Here is a 26038-nt window from a genome sequence, read left to right on the forward strand (position 1 = left end):
TTACCATTACTAGAAATGCTGCAATGTATATTCTTGTACTTAAGTCTGTGTATACATGTGAGAGTTTCTCCAGAAGTGAAAATACCTAGAAGTGGGCCTGCTGGGGTATGAGGTATATAAACCTTCAACTTTAGTAGGTATCACCAAATTAGAGGGGCTATACCAATTTATACTCCCACAGTAAAGTATAAGAGTATTTCCCCAGATTTTAGCCAATACTTAGTATTGACAAATTTCTAATTTTTGGCAATCTGGTAAGTATGAAATGATATCACATGATCATTTACTTAAAATTTTTCATTACTAATTAAAGGAACATATATTCCTCATTTATTGGCCTTTGTGGTATCTCTTTAGTGAATTTTCTGATCTCTTTTACTCAGTATTAGTTTTTCTTATTGATTAGTTCTTAATGTAATCTGGTTACTATTCTGCTTTGGTTATTTAGATTTCATATACATTCTTCTATTCTCATGATCTCCTTAAGCTTTTAAACTTTGTCTTTTAACTTTGTTGATAGTATCTTTTTCATGCAAAAGTTTATTTTAATGTAGTAAAATTTATTCCATTTTTACTTTATTATTTATGCTTTTGGTGATATCTTTAAAAATATTTTCCTATCCTGATGTCATATATATATTTTCTCCTAAAGTTGTATAGTTTGATTTTTACTTAAGTCTCTAATCCATCTCAGATTTATTTGCAATAAGATGTAAGATAGATATCTAATTCTTTTTCTTCCATATTGACAGCCAATTGTCCTAGGAAAATTCATAGGTATTTGGTAATGAATCCTTTCCCCGTTGATTTCAGTTGGCTCTTCTGCCACTTTCCAGCGCTTTTTCAAAGACCCAGAAGATATTTATTCTAATAAATATTTTATAGCTGTTATCTGATAGTTATTTAATGTTTAATAGCCTATTTAATGTTTCAAAATATAGGAAAATCTTTATACAGATAGGTATTCACTGAAGTATTTTTTATATTAGTGAAAATTTAGAAACAACTACAAAATCAAGCACATTTCCACCCATTACAGTCAATTTTTAAAAGTCTGAGAGAAGGTTTAGGTTATGATAACAAGTAAGTAAAGCAAGTTACAAAGCTTTAGCGACCATCTGATTTAAGCTACACAGAAAAAAATATGTAAAGTGACTGACGGAAATTTACCAAAATTTATAGTGGTTGCATAATATTGTGGGATTATTTTAATTCTTTCAGGTAAAATACTTTCTTGTCATTCTAAAGGAATATCTTGTAAAGTTACCATTTATGAAGTTATTCTACAAATATAATGGAGTTATTAATGAAAATCAATATATTTTAAAAATTATCTTTTAAAGATCAAGGGATAATAAAAGCTGAAAATAGAATATAAGAAAAAGTTAAGAACTAGAGACTCAGACTTGTTATAATTTTTTTTTTTTTTTTTTTTTTTTGAGACGGAGTCTCGCTCTGTTGCCCAGGCTGGAGTGCAATGGCTTGATCTTGGTTCACTGCAACCTCTGCCTCCCAGGATCAAATGGTTCTCCTACCTCAGCCTTCTGAGCAGCTGGGATTACAGGCACGCACCACTATGCTCAGACGATTTTTGTTTTAGTAGAGACTGGGTTTCACCATATTGGCCAGGCTGGTCATGAACTCCTGACCTCAAGTGATCCACCCGCCTCAGCCTCCCAAAGTGCTCGGACTGCAGGTGTGAGCCACCACGTGCCCAGCCATGATTTTTAAGTGTGATAAAATATCTGAAAAAGCCTAATACAGAATCAGGCAGGTGAGCAATAAACACTCATTGAATGTCCAAACCTATTGAGTTATTTTCATTCTTTTCAAAAATTACTGGAAGTCTGTGGCAAATCCCTCCAAATAGAAAACTTAGTATTATGCATGTTAACAGTTAAAAAATGGAGGATTGGCCAGGCGTGGTGGCTCAGGCCTGTAATCTCAGCATTTTGGGAAGCCAAGGTGGGTGGATCACCTGAGGTCAGGAGTTCAAGACTAGCCTGACCAACATAGAGAAACCCCATCTCTGCTAAAAATACAAAAAATTAGCTGGGCATGGTTGCACATGCCTGTAATCCCAGCTACTCAGGAGGCTGAGGTAGGAGAATGGCTTGAACCCATTAGGCGGAGGTTGCAGTGGGCCGAGATAGCGCCATTGCACTCCAGCCTGGGTAACAAGAGTGAAACTCTGTCTCAAAAAAAAAAAAAAAAAAAAAGAGGATGATCACTGAAATATATACATTTTCATTGAAATTCATAGAAGCAAAACTAAATTACAGAGGAACAGTGAAGGGAGAACAATGCAGAGAAAAATAACAAGTTATCATTGAGAATTGGTGAGACTAGAATACCACAAAGCTATAATTACTTTTCAAGTCATTAAAATGCTAGAAGTTAGAAATGTCCCATTGTGAACATTATACAAGCAAAACTGACAGATATAAACACTGTTATTTCATTGGAGGTAGGCAGTGCCTATGACTTCATGCAAAATTAAGTGGTGAATTAAGACCAAAACATTTACATAATTCTAAACATTTAACTTGGCAGCATGGAGTTGTAGAAAGGACATTGAACTTGGAGTCAGAAGCCCTGGTCCGAATCCTAGTTCTGTTGTAAATCAAACTTGGCCAAATCACTTAAGCTTCCAGAACTTTGGTTTCCTTCTCTGTAATGTGGGTCATATCTGTTTGTCTTATGGAATAATGGTGAGACTGAATGGACAATGCAACAGGAGAAGCCTTTGTAAATAAAAAATTTCCATGGAAAAGAAAATACACTGTCACTATTATAACTTGTGTGGGGCTGAAGTTTAGGATTTGACTTCCTCACATATAACCTGGTACATTTACTATTTGCCAATTAATAATAATAGTAAGTAATAAAAAAAATCTTTCCATAAGGCTGTTACAGTTTTAAAGTTTCCTTCATACACAGTGTCTCTTTTGTTTCTTTACAACACCCTTTGAGTTAAGTATGCACACCTCATTTTTACAGAGGTGGAACCAGGCTCAGAGTTAAGGCCTTAGCTGTTTACAAGGTATGTCATTTGCCCTAGGTTACCTACCTTGTAAATAGCCAAGGTCTTGACTCAAATCATAGCTTCTAATTGCAAGTCCATTGCTTTGCTGATAACAACAATAACAAGTAACAGTTAATATACTTTGAGCACTTACTATGAGCCAGACACTATTCTAAGTGCTTCACATGAAATTTCTCATTTGCAATTCACAATAGCCCTACAAAGTAGTTAGGAAATTGAAGCATAGGATGGTTAATTATCTTACCTAAGATCACACAGCTGGTAAGTGGCATTTGATCCATGTTATATGGCTCCAGAGATTGGCCTTTTAACTTCAGTATCCCATCTCCTACTCATAAGTGGGTTCAGGTCACCCACTCAACTGCTGAATTTGTTCTCATTGGATGCAAATACATCGAGGACATCTAAATTTTCTAGATCATTGCCATGGCAACAAACCACCAATGGCTAGAAACTCTCCTATGCTTTGCATAAGATTCTTGATGCACAAACTCACCTTTGCTATCTCTGTGACTCTTTGCTAAGGTCAACACCATATATCCTGGGTTTCCTACCCTTGGACATAGATGCCCAGACTCCAGGCCTTCTCGTTTTCTGCACACTTGAATTGGCTGCTGCTGGTCCCTTGTAAGTCTGCCATTCATGTGGGGGTTGCTCTACCACACCTCACTAGCTGTGGTATTGACATAATAATGTGACTTCACTCTAAGACTGACATGATACCAGATGCATGAGAGAAGAGCCTGGTCCTGCATCTCACCAAGAGCTACTCATTCCTCAGGTGTCAGGAGCCATGCATCCAAAACAATTGAAACTTTGCACATCAACAATGATATCTTTTTTTCTTTTTTTCCAATCTAGAATAGATCTTAATATTGGCTATTTTTTTTTATTACAGGCAAAAGAAACTGCTTTCTATCACTTCAGAATATACAGGAGCATCTCAATCCTAGAGTTTCTTTCTTTGCCTTACTTTTTTTTTTTTTTTTTTTTTTTTTTTTGAGTTTGCAGTATCTTTTTCAGACCTTAGCTTTGAAGTGTGTATACAACTTCCCCCATCACATGACCTCACCAGGGAGCAATAGGCCTGGGGAAGCTGGACTGGCAAGGGCTGAGTCAGCAAGGACCACAGTCACAGCAGGCACCCTTGAGGGGACTGGGGTAAAGCAGGAAGCTGTGTGTGCTGAAATCAGCAGAAAGCACGATTTAAAATTAAATTGATGCACATTTTTAAAATGCATTTAAGCACCATTTTAAATGGTACGATAAAAAGCAACACCAAACTTTCTCCATCATGCCCTCCTCAGACTTCTTACTCCAAGGGGAAATCCATGCCCACTAAGGACAGATGTTATGGAAGGAGAAAAGGAAGTAGACTAATAGTTATAACTTGCCTAATTTTAAACATAACTTTTCTCTTTAGTTCTGAAAGTAACTCTCTAAAGTAGTATCAATAATCCCTGCTTCATTGATAAGAAAAAATATGCTCAGAGAAATTAACCTACCAAAGATTTCAGTGCTAGGAGTGGCAGAGATGAGATTCAATTAGGTCTAATTGTAGAACCTTATGCACTTCGCCATGTGATCTTAGAGGCAGTCAGAGTTTGAGCTGAAAATGTGATGCTCTAACAGTAAAATTTTAAGACAATTGTCAAGTAGGAAAGGACTTTTTGGGGAGGTGAAAAATGAAGTGTTTAGATATTTCCAATTCTCCTAAAAATGAAATTAGGTAAGCCTGTATGTAGTGATGGGCTTGTAAACCATCTGTCTGGAGAAAAACAAAAACAAAACCTCACAAGCCCTGATCTGTAGCATTTGCCAATTTCTGTGGTATAAATACTCCTATCATGGCCCATTTCAAGTTTTTGACAGGCTCACAAAATTGTTGAATATTTAATAATCAGTTCTCAAAAGCTGGGACAAGCCTGCTCCAGCACTCCACTGCAGGCATTTTACTCCAACTATGTGTTAACTCATCATCTAGGTACTGTTCTCAGGTGTAAAATCTAGATAAAGCTTCCCAGCCTATGGGGGGTCAGTGAGCCTGGTGCTGTGCTGTGCCACCCTGACTCCCCTTCGATGAAGGCTGTGTTGCCCCTGCTGCAGGGAGCACTGTCAGTCCCTTCAGGGATTGCCAAGACTGCAGAGAAGCACCTCACCCATGGTCACGCCCTTTCCAGAGTGACCCACACAAAAGAACAGAGCAATTTGGTGTTTTAGAGGCCTAGCCTTCTGAGTCCAACTGAGAATGACTTTGAAGGCTCATTCTAGCTCCACAGCTTCCCAAGGAGGCAGCCATAATCGTTGGGCCTGCATCTCAGCTGTATTTCTCTCTCTACCCACTCAGGCTTCCCTCCTCTTCTACTGAAAGTGTCAGTCTCAAGGGTACTTGATAAACGTCCTGCTCACTACACACTACCTCAGGGTCCGCTGCTCCTCTGGGAACCCATTATGTGACAGTTAGAAAGAAAGATGAAGACCACCTGAATTTGCAGGCCATTCTTGCTCCACGCACCCCAACCTGGGGCGGAACGTGATAAATCAGAGCCCATTTAGCCCTGTGATCAGAAATGGATGTGAAGGGAGCAGCTGGGAGACTCCATAACTCCGGGCAAGCTTAAAAGGCAACAAGAGACAACCAGATGAATGTGCAGCTTCAGTAGGTCCCGTCCCCTCCTGTGCCCAGTTGTCTGTGGAGCCTACCTCAGGCTGTATCTGCTACTAACCAGGAGCTTCCTAATGGCCTCAGGAGAGAACAGGGAAATGCAGGTGGGTGGAGCTTTAAATAACTACTTACTGGAGACCAGGAATGATAAATGTGCACTCTTGCCACAGTGTAATATTTTAGAAAGAACAAAGCAATGGGGAAAAGAATTGAATGATCTATTGCAAACATTATTTACTCAGACGTAAAGTACAATGGGAAATTCGTTTTTTCCCTTCCACTCTCTCTCTGTTTTCTGTTCTTTGCTCAGCCTCCTTTTCTCTCCCTCTCTCCCTGTCTTGAATCTCTCTCTGCCTCCTCCCATCCCTAAGCAATTATTTGGAGAGCAGACTTTTTAGCAGTTCAGTCCTCTGAGTAGTAAACAACCATCACAGAGCACACAGAATTCACCCTGAAGAGAAATCTGAGGTAGATGCTTGGTTACAAAATAGTCAGCAATTAAGACAGGACAGAGTAGCAGTGAAAAGGAGCTACTGACAAGCAGAGAATGATAGATACCTGGTTACATCATCCATTCATTTATCAAGATCCACAGAGAATTCACCATTTGCCGGGAATCGTGGAATAAATGTGACCACAAAACAGACCTAGCCTCTGCCATCCTGGAGCCCACAGTCTAGTGAGAATATAGATAAGTGACATTGAGAAGACAGACATGAATCAAAACATTATAGAAACGCCTGTAATCCCAGCACTTTGGGAGGCCGAGACCGGCGGATCATGAGGTCAGGAGATTCAGACCATCCTGGCTAACACGGTGAAACCCCCCGGGAGGCGGAGCTCTGAGATGCGGCCACTACTAAAAAAAAAAAAAAAAAAAAAAATATAGCCGGCGAGGGGGAATGACAGGTGGAGCTATGGACTGCAGACTTATGAGACCTGTAGTATAGTAGTATGGGGACATTTGGGGTGAGCTCCCAGAGCTAATCCCCCTAGAGGCTGAGGCAGGAGATATGGTGCTGAAGACTAAGAATACCAGAAAAGGGCGGGAGCCTGCAGAGCTTGCAGTGAGATCGAGACCATCCTGGCTAACATGGTGAAAACACGCCACTTAGCCGGGCGCACTCCAGGCTGGGGAGGCAGAGCTTGCAGTGAGCCGAGATCAGGCCACTGCACTCCAGGCTGGGCGACAGAGGGAAACTCTGTCTCAAAAAAAAAATAAAAAAAGATTTCAGAAAAGACACAAAGAATAAATGCTTGAGGGGATGGCTACCCCATCCTCCATGATGTGATTACTTCACATTGCATGCCTGTATCAAAACATCTTATGTAACCCATAAACACATATACCTACTATGTACCCACAAAAATAAAAAATAAAACTTTAAAATAAAACTTTAAAATAAAAATTAAAAGTTAAAAAAGATTTCAGAAAAGAGTGGAATTTTTAAAGATAGTTATCAAAAATATTTAATAGTTACAATAAAAATAAAATTTTAACAAAATCTAAGATATTATATCGGTCTCTAAAATGAGGTATCCATATCCTAGAGAATGGAAAGGATGATTTTGGTGTGCAAAGGACATACTGTAACTTCTGTTTATATTTCATTTTATTTCTTCCTTTTAAAAAATTCTAGTTTGATATTTGCTTTATAATGTATAGAGTATATTGATACAGTAGTACTTACATCCAACTTGTAAATAAAAAGGCATATCGGTACATATGCTCAAAGGCATTTTACTGGTGGAGTGCATAATCAAAAGTTTGGAAGTTAGTATTTGCATGGTGCATTCCGAAGGCAAGCTTTCAAAAGTGGCCATGGTACCTCATGGCACCTCATGCCCCTCGGAGCAGAGCATCCTTGTGTTTCTAGATTTCCAATCCCTATGCCAGGTTGATCGCTCTCTTCTTCTCTGCCCTTCTCTACTACAAAAAATATTTTTTTTTCTAAAACCTTTTATGTATAAAAAATGATCTTGGAATATTCATGAATAAAATGGCAAAGAGCTGGCAGGAAACAAAAACAAAAACGAAAACAAACAAACAAAAAACTGCCTTTCAGAAAGCAGCAGGCACTTACTGTTACTTAGTTTTGTCCTCTGCTTTGAAATTCCCTTCTTCCAGATTTCTGCATGGCATAGTCCCCACCTCATTAGGTCTCAGCTCCGACTTCACCTCAGTGAGGCCTTCTCCACAGGACGTATCTGAAGACCCTTTGCTCCGAACCTTCTAATTTTGCTAACTTCTCTTCATAGCACTTGCCTCCACTTAGCTCTGGATTACAAATGCTTGTGCTGAACTTCCTTTGTCTATCCCCCTCCAGGAAGCTAAACCTCATGAGTACAGGGACCTTGTTTTGTTCACTGCCATACTTGCAACACCTAAAACCAATGCCTGGCAAATGGCAAGTGCTCAATAAATAAATATTTTTTGAATGACTAAAGGAATGAAGAAAATCTGTGTTGTTCAATGACTAAATCAAAATCAAATGGAATGTTTAGAGTCTTTAAATACATTTCTGAGGTCATCTCACAGGCCAACTTTTTGCCAAAAAAGTTGAATGAAAGTGGAAGAAAACAGCTAAAGCAAATAAATTTTTAGTTTGTTTATTAACAGCAAATCTCTTAAATAAGGTTTAGGATGAAAGGAGCTACATCCGCCCAAATAGCCTCCCATTTACTGCCAGACTTGACATTCTCTGGAACCATCTCACATGGTAAGAGCCAAGACATGTCATGATAGAGAAACACAAATCATGAAGCCCCATTCTCTGTGGAAAGGAAGAATAATTGATAGTATCCTACAAATGCTTCTCCAAACCCCCAATGCTGATTTATCATCATGAAGCTTGTTTTCTCTCAGTGTGCCTAGAAAAGTTTTTTTAAAAGTTTCTTTTCAGTCCTTTCTTTATCCTCCCCAAGAGTGTCTTAGTGTTAAGCGTACATATTTATCTCTTGGCCCAGTGACTCTCTCTGCTCAAGCTATTCCTGTTACAGGAAGAGGTTTGCCCCTGGCCTTATTGAAGCTCAAGTAAAGGAAAAGACTAGAAAATGCAAATGTAGTTTACAAATAAATATATAAGAATTAAAACTGAATGATGAAAAATCAAAATCACCATCAGGAAAAGTTAGATAGTGAGAAAAAAAGGACTTTGATTTATTTATTTAAAGCTAAAACAAATTAATCTATTCATTTAATGCTTCAGAAACAAAATTACTTTAAAAGTCTTATGGTTAGCTGTTTCTATAAGGGCTTCATTAAAATATCTCTAAAATATGTAGTATTATCAACACAATTGAAATGAGCTCTGATGACCTATTTGCAGCTTGACAATTTTCTTTATTGAAAGAATAGAAAGAACAGATTGCTCGGCAGTGTAACTTACTTCAAAATAACTTCCTTCACCAAGCGATAGTGTCTACTTGTCACACAGGAAGTGAAGACTTGGCAAAATTTTCGCTGGGTGGTTTCCTTTGACTTTTTACATTACAGTCAACTTATTTATGAGTGATAGGAAGCGTAAATTTAACTGTGTTGACAACTTTTTGATAATTTACTGCATCTGCAAGACCTTTCCAGCCAAATGGCCCACTGACCTTTCCAACTGAGTATTATAAACACCTAACATGCTAAATCAATGATGAATAAATTAATGATGAAATAGATCGATTCATTCATTCCAGTTTAAAACCATACTTGTGGCCAGACACTGTGGCTCACACCTATAATCCCAGCACTTTGGGAGGCCGAGGCAGGCAGATCACTGGAGGTCAGGAGTTGGAGACCAGCCTGGCCAACATTGTGAAACCCCATCTCTACTAAGAATACAAAAAGTAGCTGGGTGTTGTGGCACACACCTATAGTCCCAGGTACTTGGGAGGCTAGGGCACGAGAATTGCTGGAACCTAGAAGGCAGAGGTTGCAGTGAGCTGGGATCGTGCCACTGTACTGCAGCCTGGGTGACAGAGCAAGACTCGTCTTTAAAATTAAAAAAAAAAAACAAAACCACCATATTTGTGATTTGTGATTTTCTCCAACAAATCAAATAAAATCCTTCTTCTAACTTTTAACTTCCACATTTTTGCCTCACCACCCTTCTGTGAACCCACATGACCAGGGTAGCAGAGGAAGCTGTTTTTCCTCTTCTTCTGACTAGTTGGGCCAAGCCCTTCACAACCTTCCTTCCTTGTTTTTCTTGCATCTACCTCTTGGTTACCATCCAAGTCTAGGCTTCACCTGTCTCTTTGCTTTCACTCTCTACCCTGTACACAGCAGGCACACTGTCCCTTTGCTTTTGTCAACGTTACACTGTTCCTCTGACTACAAATAGAGAGGGCATTACTCAACCTGTCATTCAGGGGCTTCCAAATCAAGGTCTGCCTTCATTTTCGGTCCTAGGTTTCACTGGTCTTCTACACTTCAACAAATTGGAAATGCTTTTTTTTTTTTCCCCCCTGGAATACTGTCTACCTCTTTTCCCACAACCACAACATGCTTTTCCTTCTGCATGGAATGCCTCCCCATCCCCACCCCCCTACACCACACATACCCCTATCACCAGAGTCAATCAACTGCCCTTCTTTGAAGTCTTTCCTCTTACCCCTAATAAGAGACCATATTGTCCTGTTCTGGGTACCTGTGGTTCTTGTCCCACTTTTTTGATACCTGCCTTTAGTGTTATTCATTCATTTATTCATATGCTATGTTTTTCTCTGATTTACTACTAAACTCCTTGAGACCACATCTTATTTCAGAATTGAATTTGATAGAACTCGGTTCATGTGTGTTGAAAGAATAAATGAGTGAAAGTATGGGAGAGAAAGTTATTTTATCATCTTCTCTTCAAAAGCAGGTTTTGAACTTCCTATTGACATAAAATTCAGAAATATTTGGTAGACATTTTGGTATTCCTAAATATTACATAACAGATTAATGCTTGCAAAACTATCATGTAATAGGATATAGGCCCTAAAGGACTACAACCAGTTGCAGGTATCTTGTATACACAGAACAATTTGACAAATGGGGTTAGAAACATTGGCTGAATAGATACAGAGCAACATGGTCTAGTTTTATCCTCTTAGAAGGTTGTTTTGAATTCATCAGCTGCTCATGACATATAGAAGAATACTGTTTTCACCAATCTTTAAGTGAAAATATTTTTCTTTTCTACATTTTTATCTATGTTGAGCATGAACACAACAAGTTTGGCATATGGTGTTTCCTGAAATTTTTATATGTTTAAACATGGCATAAAATCACAGTGCATTGCTGTTTATATAAATGCCAACAGCTCTCGTATATTTCCAGTTTTATACCTTCTTATTGGAAGGAACTCACAGAGCCATCAAACCAGTTCTGTCTCTAAGCACATCAATGCCTAACCATCCCAGAAATACGCACGCTCTTATAAAACCTTCTAAGAGGTGATTACACAGCATAAGAATTCATTCCAGCCTCTCCAAATTCTGAAGTCAGAAATTTCATCCAAGACACTAAACTACGTTTTTTCTAAGAGTAAAACCCATTTTCAAATCATGTAACTTTTAGAAACAAAGGCCAAATACTCACTTTAAAATACATCACAAAGGAAAAGGACCCAGTGGGGCCACACTAATGACTTCTGTGACTCTGCTGAGCTGGACCTCTTCCTCAACTCTGACTTCCCTGCACTCTTCCCAGCACTGGTCATCTCCTTCCACCTGTCTAACGGTGAGACACCCTAGGTCTCAGCCCCAGGTGCCCTGCCCTTTTCTGTCCATGTGGCCTCTCAGAGAGCCTGTCCAGTAGTGTGGGGTACAATTATTTACTTAGGACTCAGAATTAAGTAGTATAGTCCAAGTTCTATCTCTGCTCTAACCAGTAGTGGGACCCTGAACTCACCATGTATTTTCTCTAGACATTAATGTATTTTCCACATATGCACAGCTAAGCTTAAAGAATGTGTCAGGTGTCTACAAACATTAAGCATCCAGGACACTACAGTTCTACCAACTCCAAGAATGATAATTTCCAAATGCTGTGTATTTCTCTAGCCATATATGCTCTGCCAAGATCTCAGACTCATTCAATTATTTATTCATCACTGTTTAGCAGTTATTAGGCATGGGGCACCAGGACAGGCTTTGGGGATACATTGGTCAGTAAAAGAGGTATGGTTCCTGCCTTTGTGAAGTTTACAGTCTAGTGGACAATAAGCAATGTAAGAATGCTAATAAACAAAAAGTAAGCAAATACATGTATAATTTCAGATGGTGTCAAATACTATGAAATAAGAGAGAAAGAGACAGGCATGCACTGACTCCTCCCGCCAACACATACCCACACACACACACACATACACACACACACAGAGAGAGAGAGAGAGAGAGAGAGAGAGAGAGAGAGAAGGGAGGGAGGATACAGTGTGAGAAAATGGTAGGGGCAAGCCCTCTCTGAAGAGATGGTATTTCAAGCCAAAACTCTAGGAATGTGAAGGTGGCTGATATTCAAAGGGTAGAAGTGAGGCCATTTTAGGTAAAAGGAAAGACAGGTACAGAGGTCCTGAAGCAAAAAAGTTCTTGTTGTGCTGAGTGAACAAAATAAAAGGAGCTGGTATATCTGCATCAGTGGATGTGAAGTAAAGAAGAACAAAAGCAGCATCTTCCTCCTCACCATTTCACCTGAACTCGAAGTAGGACTTAAATCCCTAACTCATTTGCCCATTAGCATCACCTTGGTGATCTTCTAAAAATTCCCAAACTCTTGATACTCCCTAAATCAGCCAAATGACAAGCCCAGAGGCAGAACACAGTCATTAGTATGTTTTGAAGCTTCCCAATGATTCCAAAGTGCAGACAGTTTGGGAACCACTGACTTAAATTGATTTTAGTGCTTAATGTCTTGTTTTGCCCATCTATAAAATGATGAGGTTCAATTTAATGAGATCGGGTCTCTTTCTTGCTCTAAATTAGGGGATATGTATGTGCAGATCCAGGGCATTTTCACCCACCCCTTCCTCAAGTCTTTCCTCCCCAAACTTTTACCCTACGAACCTCATATTCTTTCATCCAGGCTTAAAATCCTGGAATCTTAGGCTCTTCTCTTCACACTGTTCCTACAGATCAAGCAGGCTCTGTTGATTCAAAGCATCCAGGCTTTTCATGAAGCCCTCTTCAATTCTTACCTGGATACTCACTTACTGCTGTCTCACCTTCCAATGCACCCTGCCCTGACAGCCTTTCTGAGTTCAATCCCTACTGTCTACCCAAAGCCCTTCTCAAGTGCCATCTCCCCAAGAAGCCTATGTAATAAGCTCAAGTATCTACAACAACGAATCTGTAAAGTTTCACAGTCCTCATAATTCATGTGATACAATTTAGGACTGAATTATATAGAAATATCCATTATATATTGGTTTTATCTCCCCAAATGAATGTTAAATGAGTTAATAAAATAAATACACATTTTATTAATTCCTGGCATATATTAAGCATTCAAACATTATCTAATAGTAGCAATGGTAGCATTATTTTCGGAGGTAGTGGAAGTGGCAGTGACACTGGCAGTGGTAGTGCAATGGCAGTAGTACTAATAGTAGTAGTATTGGTAGTAACGATGGTACAATGTAAAGGCCCCACATTAGCCAGGCACTTTATTATACATCACCTCATTTAAACATTAAAACAATCCTGCAGAATAGGTTTTAAGCTCCTCACTTCACAAATAAGAAAGTTGGGGATTTGGAAGCTTAAGAAACTCACAGAAGGGGGATGGAAGATCTGTCTAACCCTATTTTTGTTTAACCATTACTCAATGTTCCCTCCTTATAAGCCTCCCAAAAGAGAATTCTCAGTAAGGAAGACAGGCTATGGGTTGTTCAGTTTTGCAGATTAACTAGCGTCCCCCAGCATTGGCACATAAGCAACAAATGCGCATTGTGACACACTCCAGATATTTATAAACAAAATCCCTTAAAGTCATGTAATATAGTAAGTATGCCAGTAGATGCCCCTTTCTATACCAGCAATGAGAGGAGGACTTAGTCAGGTTGCTGAGTCACCTATTCCCATCTCCAGATGCCATGACTGACAAGTTCTTCTAGAAACTACTTGAGCCACTCAAGGTCAAGTAAACATTTTATGTACCGAACTTGCAGAGCTCATAATCCACTCACTGAAAACACCAAGAGGGCTCCAGCAACTTAGACATTTTCTCCATCTCTTGCCTTAATTTTTCAAAAGCAAACATTTGGCTCTGGATGCTGATGAAGGAATAAATATGTCAATAATTCAATAACAAAATTTCTGATCAGACATTTATTGGCAGTCCTGTTCAAGAACATAATTGCTACAGCAACAAGGATAATTATCAGCATTTGGTGGAAGGAGAGATGTCAACCTGTTTGAAGAAATAGTGCTGTATAGAAATGCAGATAAAAATGTGTGGGAGAGTGAGGAGAGAAATAATTTCTGTCCAGGTACTAACCAAAGGTAAAACTCAAGAATGTATTTTAATTTAAATCCTATGTTGCTAACAAGTTTAAAAAATATTTATTTTAAAAGAGATAATTTTTATGATTATATAAACAGAAACACATGGGAGAGACAATCCAAAACAAATAATCCAAAAGCAGTGGCAGAGCTAGAAGTTGCTCCTCTTTATTTCAGAAATACATTATATAATTTTCTTTTTTTGTGCTTCACTTTACTTTGCAAAGTCTGATTTAGGCTAATATTATAATTAGTTTGACTTTCCTGAGCCCTCACCAAGTACCAGGGGAAGTTAATCTAAAAATGTGCTAGTGGAAGATAATATGAAAACAATTATTATAAATTAGTCATCTTGACTGAGAAAAAGGGCAGGCCAAGTACCTCCCCTTCTGCCCCAAACCTCTTAAAATGGAAAAAAAAAAAAAAGTTGTGTTTGAACATAAAAACTAAGTACATATGGGATAAAAGTGAAACAATAGACTTCCATAATGTCAGAAAATTCTCAGCTCTGATCTGAAAAAAAATCTCAAATAAATGATGTGAGATCCTGGTTCCTAGTACACACTTGTTAAACAGAAATTCACTTATTCCAAGGACTGATCCAGGGTGTACACGGCACCACAAAAGGTAACCTCATCTGATTTCTGACCCAGATTCCTGAGAGCAGAAGAAAGTTTTCCTTCCAGTAACTGAAGCAGTTCACAAATTTGCAATTATGAAACTATTTTTAAAAGATGAATCATTTCACAATTTTTTCTACCTAAGATTCCCTAACCAAACTGATAGAGTCATGATTTCTTGAGACTGACTGCATGTCAGTGTATTTATAAATAGCCAAGTGGCCAGTGTTTTGTGTTGGTAGCCAAAAGCCAGTCATCCTAGGTTTCAAGGTTTGCGAGTGAAAATATTTTCATTTCTACTCCATTTTCCTTTTGGCTTAAGAAAGATTTGAACTGCACATTCAGCTAGCAATATGTACAACGGTGCTTAAAACACATGTGTGAAAACTTGAGTCAAATATCAGGAAAGGCAGAGTTGATGAATGTTATTTTCTTCTAACCAAATATAACTGTGGCTTGCAGAAAAAGAAAAAAAGAAAACCTTTCTTTCCTAACCTCTAGGAAAAAAAATACAGACAACTCAGCTTGTAATAAGAGTTTAACTCAGGGTTTGACTCCTTAGTCAATTAATGTCTCCAATAGAGTGGTGTTAAAATAGGCATATATGTGTGTGTGAATGCATTATATATAAAGTATAAAGGCTCAAATATCATGCAATTATTTATACTGTAAAACAAAAATATAATACCAACAGGATCCTTACCTTTTCAAGTATAGCATTGCCTTGATGAGGACTGATGTTGTGTTGACTTATTTCTCTTTTGTATTTATATTCATAAACTTGGTCAGTGATATTAACCAGCAGAGTTGATGGACTGAAAGTTAGTTTTACACAGTCATAGACAGTTCCACTTTCTATATCAGTTGGTGCTGTAGCATATCGTAAAATTAGTCCCATTATGAGGCCTAAAAAAAAAAAAAAAAAAAAAAAAAAAATAAATAATGGTACTGGACGAAGGCAATCTAAAATGCCACTATTGGAAACCTACATGACTTGGAACCTTCAGAAGTGACAGGAGAAAGTGTTGGCTTATTGCCTGGTTTAGAAAAGTGTTCACTTTTGCATGGGTACCAGTTCAACATAATATAGTGTTAAACATTTGTAGTGGACTATTGCTTGAATACCCAGCGTATCTTCCCATTTTTTTTCTTCCTAGTGGACCTACCAATTTTGGAGAGAAAAGACACCTAACTCCTTCTATCCATCCAAATCCTTCAAGAAAACCTTTGCTCTGTGGTAGACACTGAGTCATCTAATCAGTTAGGAGATGGAATTCCCCTGGGAGTGTTTCTGGTCCACAGACCAGCACAAATCTCAGTTATCCCCATCAGACTTTATTATGTCATACCCCATGGTTGGGGGGAGAGGTGTTCTTGTTCTCTCTCTCAGGACATGACCAAGGCAATATAGTTCTTTTTTTTTTTTTTTTTTTCTGCTGGCAGGTATCTGTGACCATAAGTAGATCCAGTCCAAGAATGTAGCCAATATACTGAGGAGGGTAGGACTAAGACACTGGCAGAAGACAGAGCCTAGGTGTTGAAGGACATCACAGAGCCACTAGATCAAGCAGCCTGCCCTAGAGCTATCCTAACTCTAAACTTCTTGCTGTGTGATATAATACATTCTCTAATTTCTTGATTCTAATTGAATCAAGTTTCTGGTTACTTGTAGCCAAATGCATTCTAGTGATACCACATTCCTTTTCATAAACAATTCAACCTGAGTGACAGTCCTTGACTTTTAAGTTTTTAAACTCTGGTAAGATGCTCATGGCAATCTGATAACTGTGGGCTTTTTAAATGTGGATTTATTAACAAGCAACAAAGAAACATCAGAAGCCTAAACTCTGTCAATTTAAAATTAGGACTGATGTATGTGTTTTGGGATGAATGATCCAGAGTTCACTCTTTAAAACATCTAATTTTGGAGATTTTACCTCTCTTATGAATCTAGTCATTTAATAACCTTTTATTTCTTCAGTAAAACATTTTTGGGGTGCATATTGTGTACCAGACATTTATAGGTATAAAATAAGAATACAGGCCCAGTCTTACAGGAGCTCGTTTGTATAAGTGAAGATTCATGAGCAAAGAATTATAATACAACATGACATGTGCTATGACCGCTGGGAAGCACTCTGTGATACATGAGTATAGACAGGAGGTACTCTGAAGCCCTTTGAATTATGCAAAGCTTGAGACGAATCTTAAAAGGTTGCATAGATTTGTCCAGATGAGCTGAATCGGAATGAGTAGGGATCCAGTTTGCACGTGTGGGTACCAGCACATAAGAGCAGAGACAGCTGAGAGTTCACTGGGATGCTCTCCCTGTGTGTAGACCAGTATCTGTGCTCTCCCTGTGTGTAGACCAGGATCTATGCTCTCCCTGTGTGCAGAGTTGCTATTGGCAAGTGGTTGTTCAGCCACGGGCTATGCTTCCTGATTGTCTTGCATCTGGCTGGTTCTTACCAGTGGAAAAATGTTGGGGTACTGTGTAAGAAATCACTAGTGATAACCTTACAAACACAATGCATATATACAGAAAGGCGTAAGAAATCTGGTACATTTAGGGAGTCACTAGTGATGTAAAAAGAATAGCGAGAAAGAGAGACAGAGAGAGACTCTAGACCTAGACCGTAGGCAGAGCCAGGTCATAAAGAGGCTCCTCTCTCCTGCTGAGAGGTTTTGATTTTTAACCCAATGGTAATGGAGAACTACTGAAAGATTTTAGGCAGGGGGAGTAAAACAATCAGACTTTCATGTAACCACCAACACTTTGGCAACAATGTTGAGAACTAATCAGTGAGAGATGAGAATGCAAACAGATTTCTTTCAAGATTATTTTTATTTTATTATTCCTGCTTCAGTGTTTGGCTGACTCCTCTAGAGTAATTAGAAAAATTGTATCCTAATCTCTGGGAGCAAGAGAAAATAAGTGATAGATATGTAACCCTCACTGAGTGCTTGATCCACCACAGCACAGTAGAAAACCTTCAATGCTCAGTGTTGAATGACGACAATAAAACTAGTCAGGAGCAAGAAGGGAAGATAGATCATCTACACTCTATATGGCTTAGGGTGCTTGCATAAGAACATCACTTTTTCAACACATTTTGCCTAGAAAGGATTTAATTCCTAAAAGTTGTTCAGCGAGTACCACAAATGACACCATTACTGCTCTTTCTACTTCTACAAAGAAGGGAAGTGCAAGATACTATCCGCATGGGGCCTAAATGGAAAGAACCCATATTAATGTCATTTGAAATTGCCAGTGGGTGAGCCATTTGTTTTCTGTTTTACAAAATGCTTTCAATGAAACAACAAGAAATAAACAGGAAGTGTCCACTACTACTTCCCAAGCAGAGAAAGCAAGTCTTCGTCATAATAGTGACTGCCTGGTACCTAGAGTGGTTAAATTCATGCAAGACCTCCAAACCTAAATGGCCCTGACTATCCCTCTGCACCAGCTCTGGCCTCATCCTTCGAGAAGAAGCACATTGAAGTGAACGGAGGAAGCTGCTTGCCACCGTTGTGGCGGAGGTGACCAGATGTAATATTCATGAAAACGCACCTCTCGGATAGATCTCCCACTCTGAGGAGGCAATTGGCCAGTGGTCTCAGCTTCTGTGCTCTGGAATCCATCACCACTTTCACACTGAGGTCAGACTCCCAGCTGACGACTGAACACAGCAGGGATACTAAGGCAGGGAGATGGGGACTCCTCTGAAGGGCAACCATGGCTCAGGGACCCATCATTAATCTTGCCAAACTCTTCTTAGAGTTGCACCACAGCCTAAAGATTTCCTACCCAGCTTTCCTTCCTTTCCTCACTTCACAGGATTGGGTCTGCCTCAAAACCTGACATCTGTCCTGGCATCCTCATGCTCACTCCCCACATTCTCTAAAGGAATGAAAATCTTTTGTACAATGAATCTCTTTCCAGCATCTGCTTCTTGGAGGACCCAAATTAACACACTTGCCAAAAGCCTTCAGCCCTCCTTTTCCCCAGACCTCAAGGGTTGAGAAGAAACAACGTCTTGCCAGATGTTAAGAGCCAGTGGGAAGATCTCAGCCTCCTAGCACATCTGGTTAAAAAACCCATGCACTCATTTGTGCACCCTTGCTGCAGTAGCGGCAGCTGGAAAATCCTTATTTGTCAGAGGCTACTTACCCATAGAGCCTCATAATGCTTTTTATAGCGAAACATCTACTCAGTGTTTTGCCATATGCTGACAGAAATATGGAGTGTTGAATTAATGTACACTGACACAATATTGTATATGAGTAGGTGACAGATAAAGTAGAACTGCTAGTAGAAAGAAAATGTTCATGAGAGTGGGTTGTTTTTATACCACACAAAGATACAAGATTAAGAAAGCAGAAATCATTTGTTCGCAGAAGAAGAAAAGAGGAGATTGGCTGCCATGGCTTATGAACAGTACACAAGCACCACTCTTGTTGGTAAACCACGAAACCAGGCCCCTTCTTGCTGGAGGAGAAAAGAAGCCAGCCTGCCCCTGCAAAGGGATACCCACCCAGTCCATGTGCAAACAGCCCTGGTCCCAGGTCGCGGGTCCCACATACATGACACTTCTCTGAGATCTGTCCCCTGGCCAGTTGGTGGCATCTCCTTCTCTAGGAAGGAACTCTAGTCTAGATGCATCCTGTGCTCCTTCAAGTCTGGGCGTCTGGATACCTAGGGTGACAGCAGGGTGCACCTGTGCTTTCGTGAACCCTGACTTCTCTCCACAGCATACAAGTCCCACAGAAAGCATGGACAATAGACTTCATTCCTAAAGCACTCACTGTCCTAAAATGTCCCTCTTAAGTCCCACCTGTGAGCACCAGAACCCCGATAAAGTCTGTGCTCATTGAAGTCCTTCATCTTTGCATTCTGACAGCATTTATTGTTTGAACCACACACTTTAGAGGCCAGCTTTATAAAGACATATTATTCAGTGCCGCTTTACAGATCTTGGCTTTTTCTCCCCAACTAGACAAGGAGACTGTTTAAGGTAGAGGCACTGTGCTATTCTTTATCTTTTTTTCTCTAGAAAAGCCAAGCACTTTGGGCAGAATTGTAGCCCAACTTTCTCCAAGTCCACAAGCTCCCCTGGAGTCAAGAAGAAAAGGATCCTCCGAGTTTATGTAGTCAGTCAGTTACCAACATTTTGAGTGTCACAAAGAAGGAACATCACACCAAAAGCTGTGATGTCCCTGTCCTTGCAGAGTGTTCAACATAACTCTTATATAGCACATGCATGGCATACAGTTGATAGCATGATGTTTGTGAGAGAAGAAAGAAGAGAGGGGACAGAAGGAGGAAACAGCCTCAGGAGCACTCAAACCAAGAAACATTAGAAAGATGAGACTTATCTTCCTGAACTGACTCTCATTTTATTATCCACATTGAAAATAAGAGAAAAACACCAGTCCCTTACTCTATTATTCTCTTATTACCTGTTCAGGCTGCAGACACCCAAGGCATTGCTCTAGGGCTTGTAGGAGTTATTATAAAAATGAATAAACTATGATTTTGTCCTTATGTTAACCTACCAGCCCCTTCCCTTCTGCCAAATCCTGCCATCCTAATTTCCAGTAAGAATAAGGCATAACAAGTATTTACTAATTTTTTTATATGAAGTCTGCATTTCATAACCAATTTTCCTTGCATCTTATTGATGTTCATTCTACATGATGCTGAAGCATTTTCTTAAAGTGGCTTTTCTTAGAGAAATAAAAGATAGGGACTTATTTTTTAAAAAGCTCAAAGTAGATTTCAGAATGTTTTTTAAAACGCAAAAGTGTTTTAAGGGGATTTTAATCTCTTTGGCTGTGTTCAGCACTATAATTGTGTCCAGACACCATCACAGAGTTCCCTGCTGCTTGGCACAACTCTGGCCAGATCGCTTTAGACTCCATTCCTATAGGAGTTGGGCTTCCCCAGAGTTGCACAAGCAGCAAGCACAACTATATACATGTGCCTACTTAGACTGTTACAAAGGTCTATATTTAAGTGCTACATGATGTTGGAAGAATTTAGGAGTCTAAAGCAAATGTAGTTAACACATGAAGATTGTAGGGGAACTGAGTTTTGCAGTTCTTCTGCTCTCACTGCATTGAGTGGCTACCAAGAATAATCTAGATTAATGAGGCATTGCCAATTCCCTAAAATAAGAAGATATAACCTTAAACTATGTAATATTATATAACATCATATTTCAGCCTGGTAAGTGTATCAGGTCCTATTGATTGCCAGCCCAATGTCTATCCTTGTTTACCCCACAAAGCCCTGGTTTATTTGCTGTCCACCCCTCCACACATAGCCATATGCTTAGGGGAAGTTGAACTCACTCCTGCTCCAGGGATGTTCTCACTCTCCCTGCTGATAACTGGTTCTGGAATGGGTATGTGACCCTATTCCTGTCAATAAGAAGTGAAGGGAATTTGCTAGGGAGCTTCTTAGAAAGGGTTTCACATCCTACAATAGAGACACAGAAGAGATGAACTCTCTTCTTTTCCAGTATATTACTGGGCCCGGTTAGGACACCAGGCACTGCCGTAGCCACTTCACTGCCAGCCTGATGTTGAAGTCAGCACTGAAGGTAGAAAAACAGAAAAAAGGAAAGAAACTGGGTTTTTGATGACAAAAGTAGGTGCTGAATCAAATAGCTTTGAAGACTACTTTTCTCTGGACTTCCAGTTATGGCAGATAATAAATGTCTTTATTGCTTAATTCTGTTTCTCTCAGGGTTTCTGTTACTTGAAACTGAATGCATCTTAACAGATAGAAAAGCCATTGGTTTTCCTCTCACAAAGCAATGTACAAAGTTTTAACGGACCCTAAAGAAAAGACCAACTAACCCCACCCACTACAGTATTGGAAAAACTTAATAGAAGAGGTTCTCAAGGATGTGTAAGAGTTCACCAATTAGAGAAGAGGGTATGACATTTTAGGGAGACGTATACAGAAATCAAGGAGCCCAGTGTCAATGATGCATATCAAGCAGTTTGGGATGGGCACTTAGGGCAGTGCAGGCAAAGGGCCTTGGCACAACAGAGGACTGCCGAGTGTTTAGGAGGGAGAGGTGGTCAGCAAGGTGGTCTTGAGGAAAAACCGAGTGAGTTTCTTGTAGGGAGGCAGATTTGCTCTGTTTTAGAGCAGAGGAAACAGCATTTAGAGATAATTATTTGAAGAGAGAAAAGAGAATTGAGGGACAGAGAAGACACCGAGAGGAAGTTAACATTATATTTAGTTTATATTTACATAAGGGACAATTTAGAACATCTGAGTGGAGGAATTTCAAGATGAAAGGAATAACGCTCAAGGAGGAATGTTCTTTACCATTGTTAGAACTTTGTACAATGCAAGACTTTAAGGCAAGGAATCTGTGACATTATTATTTCAGTCACTCAGATTAAAAAATTATGAACTAGGAATTCAAATGTGAGCATAAAGAAGAAGGAAATAATCTGAAAAATAATCTAAGGAAACAAAATCAGTGATCAACATTTAACTGTAAGATAGTATTCACAAAGATCATATTTTAACTGCATCTACAAAATTTTTAACTTTTTATTTGATGTTTATCCCTTCCCATTTTAGAAAAGTCTTTTAGAATACGAATTTAGAGAGATAATATGGTTTTGAACTTCAAATACCTAAATGCATTTCCTAATGTTTTCCTTTTTAGCAATTTAGTTTTGCTCTGAGATTAGTCAGGGATTGAACAAAAAGTAACAACATATAATGCCTTCTGTTTTTGGTGAGGGAGTTTGTTCTTTCTCTGTTCTCCCACCAACTTTTTAAATTCAAAAAACTAAGGAAAGTATAGGTCTTACTAAAAAGTCACAATTTATTGCTCTGTGCTAGCTCACCATCAATTTGTTTTGGTGAAGAGTCCCAGAATGATTTCAGAACAGATCTGGGGCACCTGCCAATTAAGAGAACCTTATTAAATTCCAAAGTAGAAAGTAGTCCATGAAGCTAATTCACCTTGTGATGCCTTGTTCAAAGTTTCCCTCTCCTCACAGGATAGAGTCACATGAAAACTGCCAGAAAGTTCCAACCATCAGATCCTCCATCAGAGTGGGGTGTCTAATGTCCACAATCCATCCTTGATTCACAACAAACAACACACACACACACAAGCACATGCATGCACACATATATAACACACATGTACACACACATGCACATACATAGACACAACACACATGCAAGTACAAACACACACATACACATATACACAATGTACACACTTCACAAAACTCCGGGATTTCTAACAGTATAATAGATAACTTTTCTTTAGAACCTATCTCAGCCATCAGCTTATATATAGCTAACACCCTTCCTTGCAATCATCTTAGGAAGTTGACAGAAGAAACGTAGAGACAGAGATGTCTAACTAGATGTATACTGAATAAACAAATGATTTCTTACTTTGTAATGTTTATACAACACAGTTTATTTTTTTCTCAAACCAGAGGTGGAGACATTACAAAGTGTTGTAGACAGTGAAACAAAGACGCTTTAGTAAAGGGAGATGGTCTTCCGACCCTCCCCCTTTCACCATAGGAGAGTAAAGGGATAAGAAAGAAATAAGAGAAAACAGGAAATGAAACTAGGAACAACATTTCAATTTTATTTTCCTAGCAAAGTAGTTCTCAAACTTCACTGCATCAGAACCTCCTGGAAAGTTTGTTAAAACACAGTTTGCTGGATCCCACCCCGGAGTTTCTGATTCCCTACGTCTGGGCTGGGAACGACATATTTGCATTTCTAACAAGTTCTCCAGTGGTGCTCATGGTGCTGGACAGGAAACACACTGAGAAGCATTGTCCTATGAGACAACAGTTCCTACCAACATGAGTCCTCACAGTCCTGAAATTTCATCAAAATTCATATCATCTTGGGCTCATGCACACAGGTTTCAGAGCTTGGAAAACCCAGAAGCATAGTTAATGGTTCTACCTTCAGTCTCTTCCAAAAATTAAATTCAGTTTAACTAACATATGATGAAAGCCTGTTTTGCATGATTCATATACATTCACAGTCCCTTCTCAAACTATTTATAGTACCTGTCCCACCCGTTGTTTCAACCATAGGCATTTAAAACCAGAAACAACATGAACTTGCAACATGACTATCCCTCAAGCTGGGACAATGTTTCCAGGTAGGCTTGGAATATTTCAACTCCAGCTACTTAATATGGATGTATTTTCATAGTATTGCTCCCATTCTGTTTCCCACAGTGGGCTTTTCGCTATAGACAGTGGAACATTTCTGAGGCTTCCAGGTAGAGGAGAAACTTAACTACTTTTGCCCTGAATCATTCCCTACCCTGACTTCATGGGACAGTTACACATCAAGAGCAGACTTGGACGAGAGAACGACTGTAGCCCGATTTTGAGAGTGCTCGCTTTCAAAAGAGTGTTCTTGCCAACTCTTCTGGGCAGAGTTGGTTAAGTCGTAAGTTTTCTGAGTTTCTGTTTCCTTATATGCAAACTAAAGATGATCTTGCCTGTTCAGCATGGTTGTTGTGAGGATTAGTGATAATGTATATAGTTACATATCTCAACCTCTATCTCTCTTCTGTAAACCTCCTAAGGTATCATCATCTGGGACAGAGCAGTTAATTAAAAAACAGCAATTATTCTAGGACTACATAAGCGATAGAGGTGAAGGAACAGAGGTTATATGTTCTGAATTTGAAGTACAGCCCTGTTGATTATCAGCAAGTTACTTTCTGTCTCTCAGTGTTGGTTTCCTCATCTGTAACATGAAAAAACACTCCCTCCTACACACACACACACACACAAACACACCCACATTTTAGATAGCAGATGACCATATGAAGCCAAACTACTAAAGTTTGAGACCTAGCCCTGGCATTCAGTAGATGTGCAACTTTGGGCAAGTTACTTAATGTTTTAGTACCTCAGTTTTCCTACCTAAAAAATGGTTGTTGTGAGGATTAAATGAGTTAATATACGTAAAGTGCTTATAACAGCATAGTTTATATCAGGAATGCTATTTGTGTTAGCTATTTTTATTTTCGTATATCAACTTTTTGACATAATAGATGTTTAACAAACATCTATTTTAGATGTTTAGTAAACATCAGCTCTCCATATCCCCACCTCGTTAACTATATAACATTAATTCAATTTAGATTGTCTACAATATCTACATAAATAATTTGAATCATAAATCTATTTTCTTGATATGCACATTCATTAGCCTTTCAAACACTAAGGGGGGAAACCTTTGAGGCACCACAGTAGTTCACAGTACAGTTTCATCTATAGCTTCTTTGAGATTCAGAATATATATTTTATTCATTTATTTAGTTTATTCAAAATATAGAGGCTATTATTTATTTATTTAATTTTGATACAGAGTCTTCCTCTGTCACCTAGGTTGGAGTGCAATGGTGCAAGCTCAGCTCACTGCAACCTCCGCATCCTGAGTTCAAGCAGTTCTCCTGCCTCAGCCTCCCAAGTAGCTCAGATTATAGGCGCCCGCCACCATGCCTGGTTAATTTTTGTATTTTTTGGTAGAGACAGAGTTTCACCATGTTGGTCAGGCTGCTCTCGAACTCCTGACCTCAGGTGGTCCACTCGCCTCAGTCTCCCAAAGTGCTGGGATTACAGGAGTGAGCCACAGCACCTGACCTGGCTATTTTCTTAAAATCAACTTTTAAAAACATGCAGAGTGCAGGCCAGGCGCCGTGGCTCACTCCTGTAATCCCAGCACTTTGGGAGGCCAAAGCAGGCGAATCACGAGGTCAGGAGATCGAGACCATCCTGGCTAACACGGTGAAACCCCATCTCTACTAAAAATACAAAAAATTAGCCGGGCGTGGTGGCAGGCGCCTGTAGTCGCAGCTATTCAGGAGGCTGAGGCAGGAGAATGGCTTGAACCTGGGAGGCGGAGCTGGCAGTGAGCCGAGATCGTGCCACTGCACTCCAGTCTGGGCGACAGAGTGAGACTCCGTCTCAAAAAAAAAAATAAATAAATAAATAAATAAACAAACAAACAAACAAATAAATAAACATATAGACTGCAGTATGCCTTTCATTCTTCCATTATTTTACCTTTCTCTGGCAAATGTATTAGCACAAGGAAAACATTGCACAAATCTCTGAAGTTCCTTAAAAATCAAGTTTTTTACACCAAAAGGGAGAAGAAGTTTGGTATGCTGGGCTCCTAATCCTGATTACCTTTCC

The 26038-nt window shown here is 39.2% G+C and overlaps 1 protein-coding gene across 1 annotated transcript in view; it reads right to left on the reverse strand.

The window, feature by feature from the left end:
- SLC9A9 (solute carrier family 9 member A9) overlaps positions 1-26038 on the reverse strand; it is a 586828-nt gene that overhangs the window by 555090 nt on the left and 5700 nt on the right. The window contains exon 2 of the mRNA XM_050779755.1: positions 15510-15712. Within this exon, the coding sequence (XP_050635712.1) occupies positions 15510-15712 (203 nt within the window). The remainder of the gene's footprint in view (positions 1-15509; positions 15713-26038) is intronic.

The sequence above is a fragment of the Macaca thibetana genome, chromosome 2 (genome assembly GCF_024542745.1).
Source record: "Macaca thibetana thibetana isolate TM-01 chromosome 2, ASM2454274v1, whole genome shotgun sequence".
Taxonomy (NCBI): domain Eukaryota; kingdom Metazoa; phylum Chordata; class Mammalia; order Primates; family Cercopithecidae; genus Macaca; species Macaca thibetana.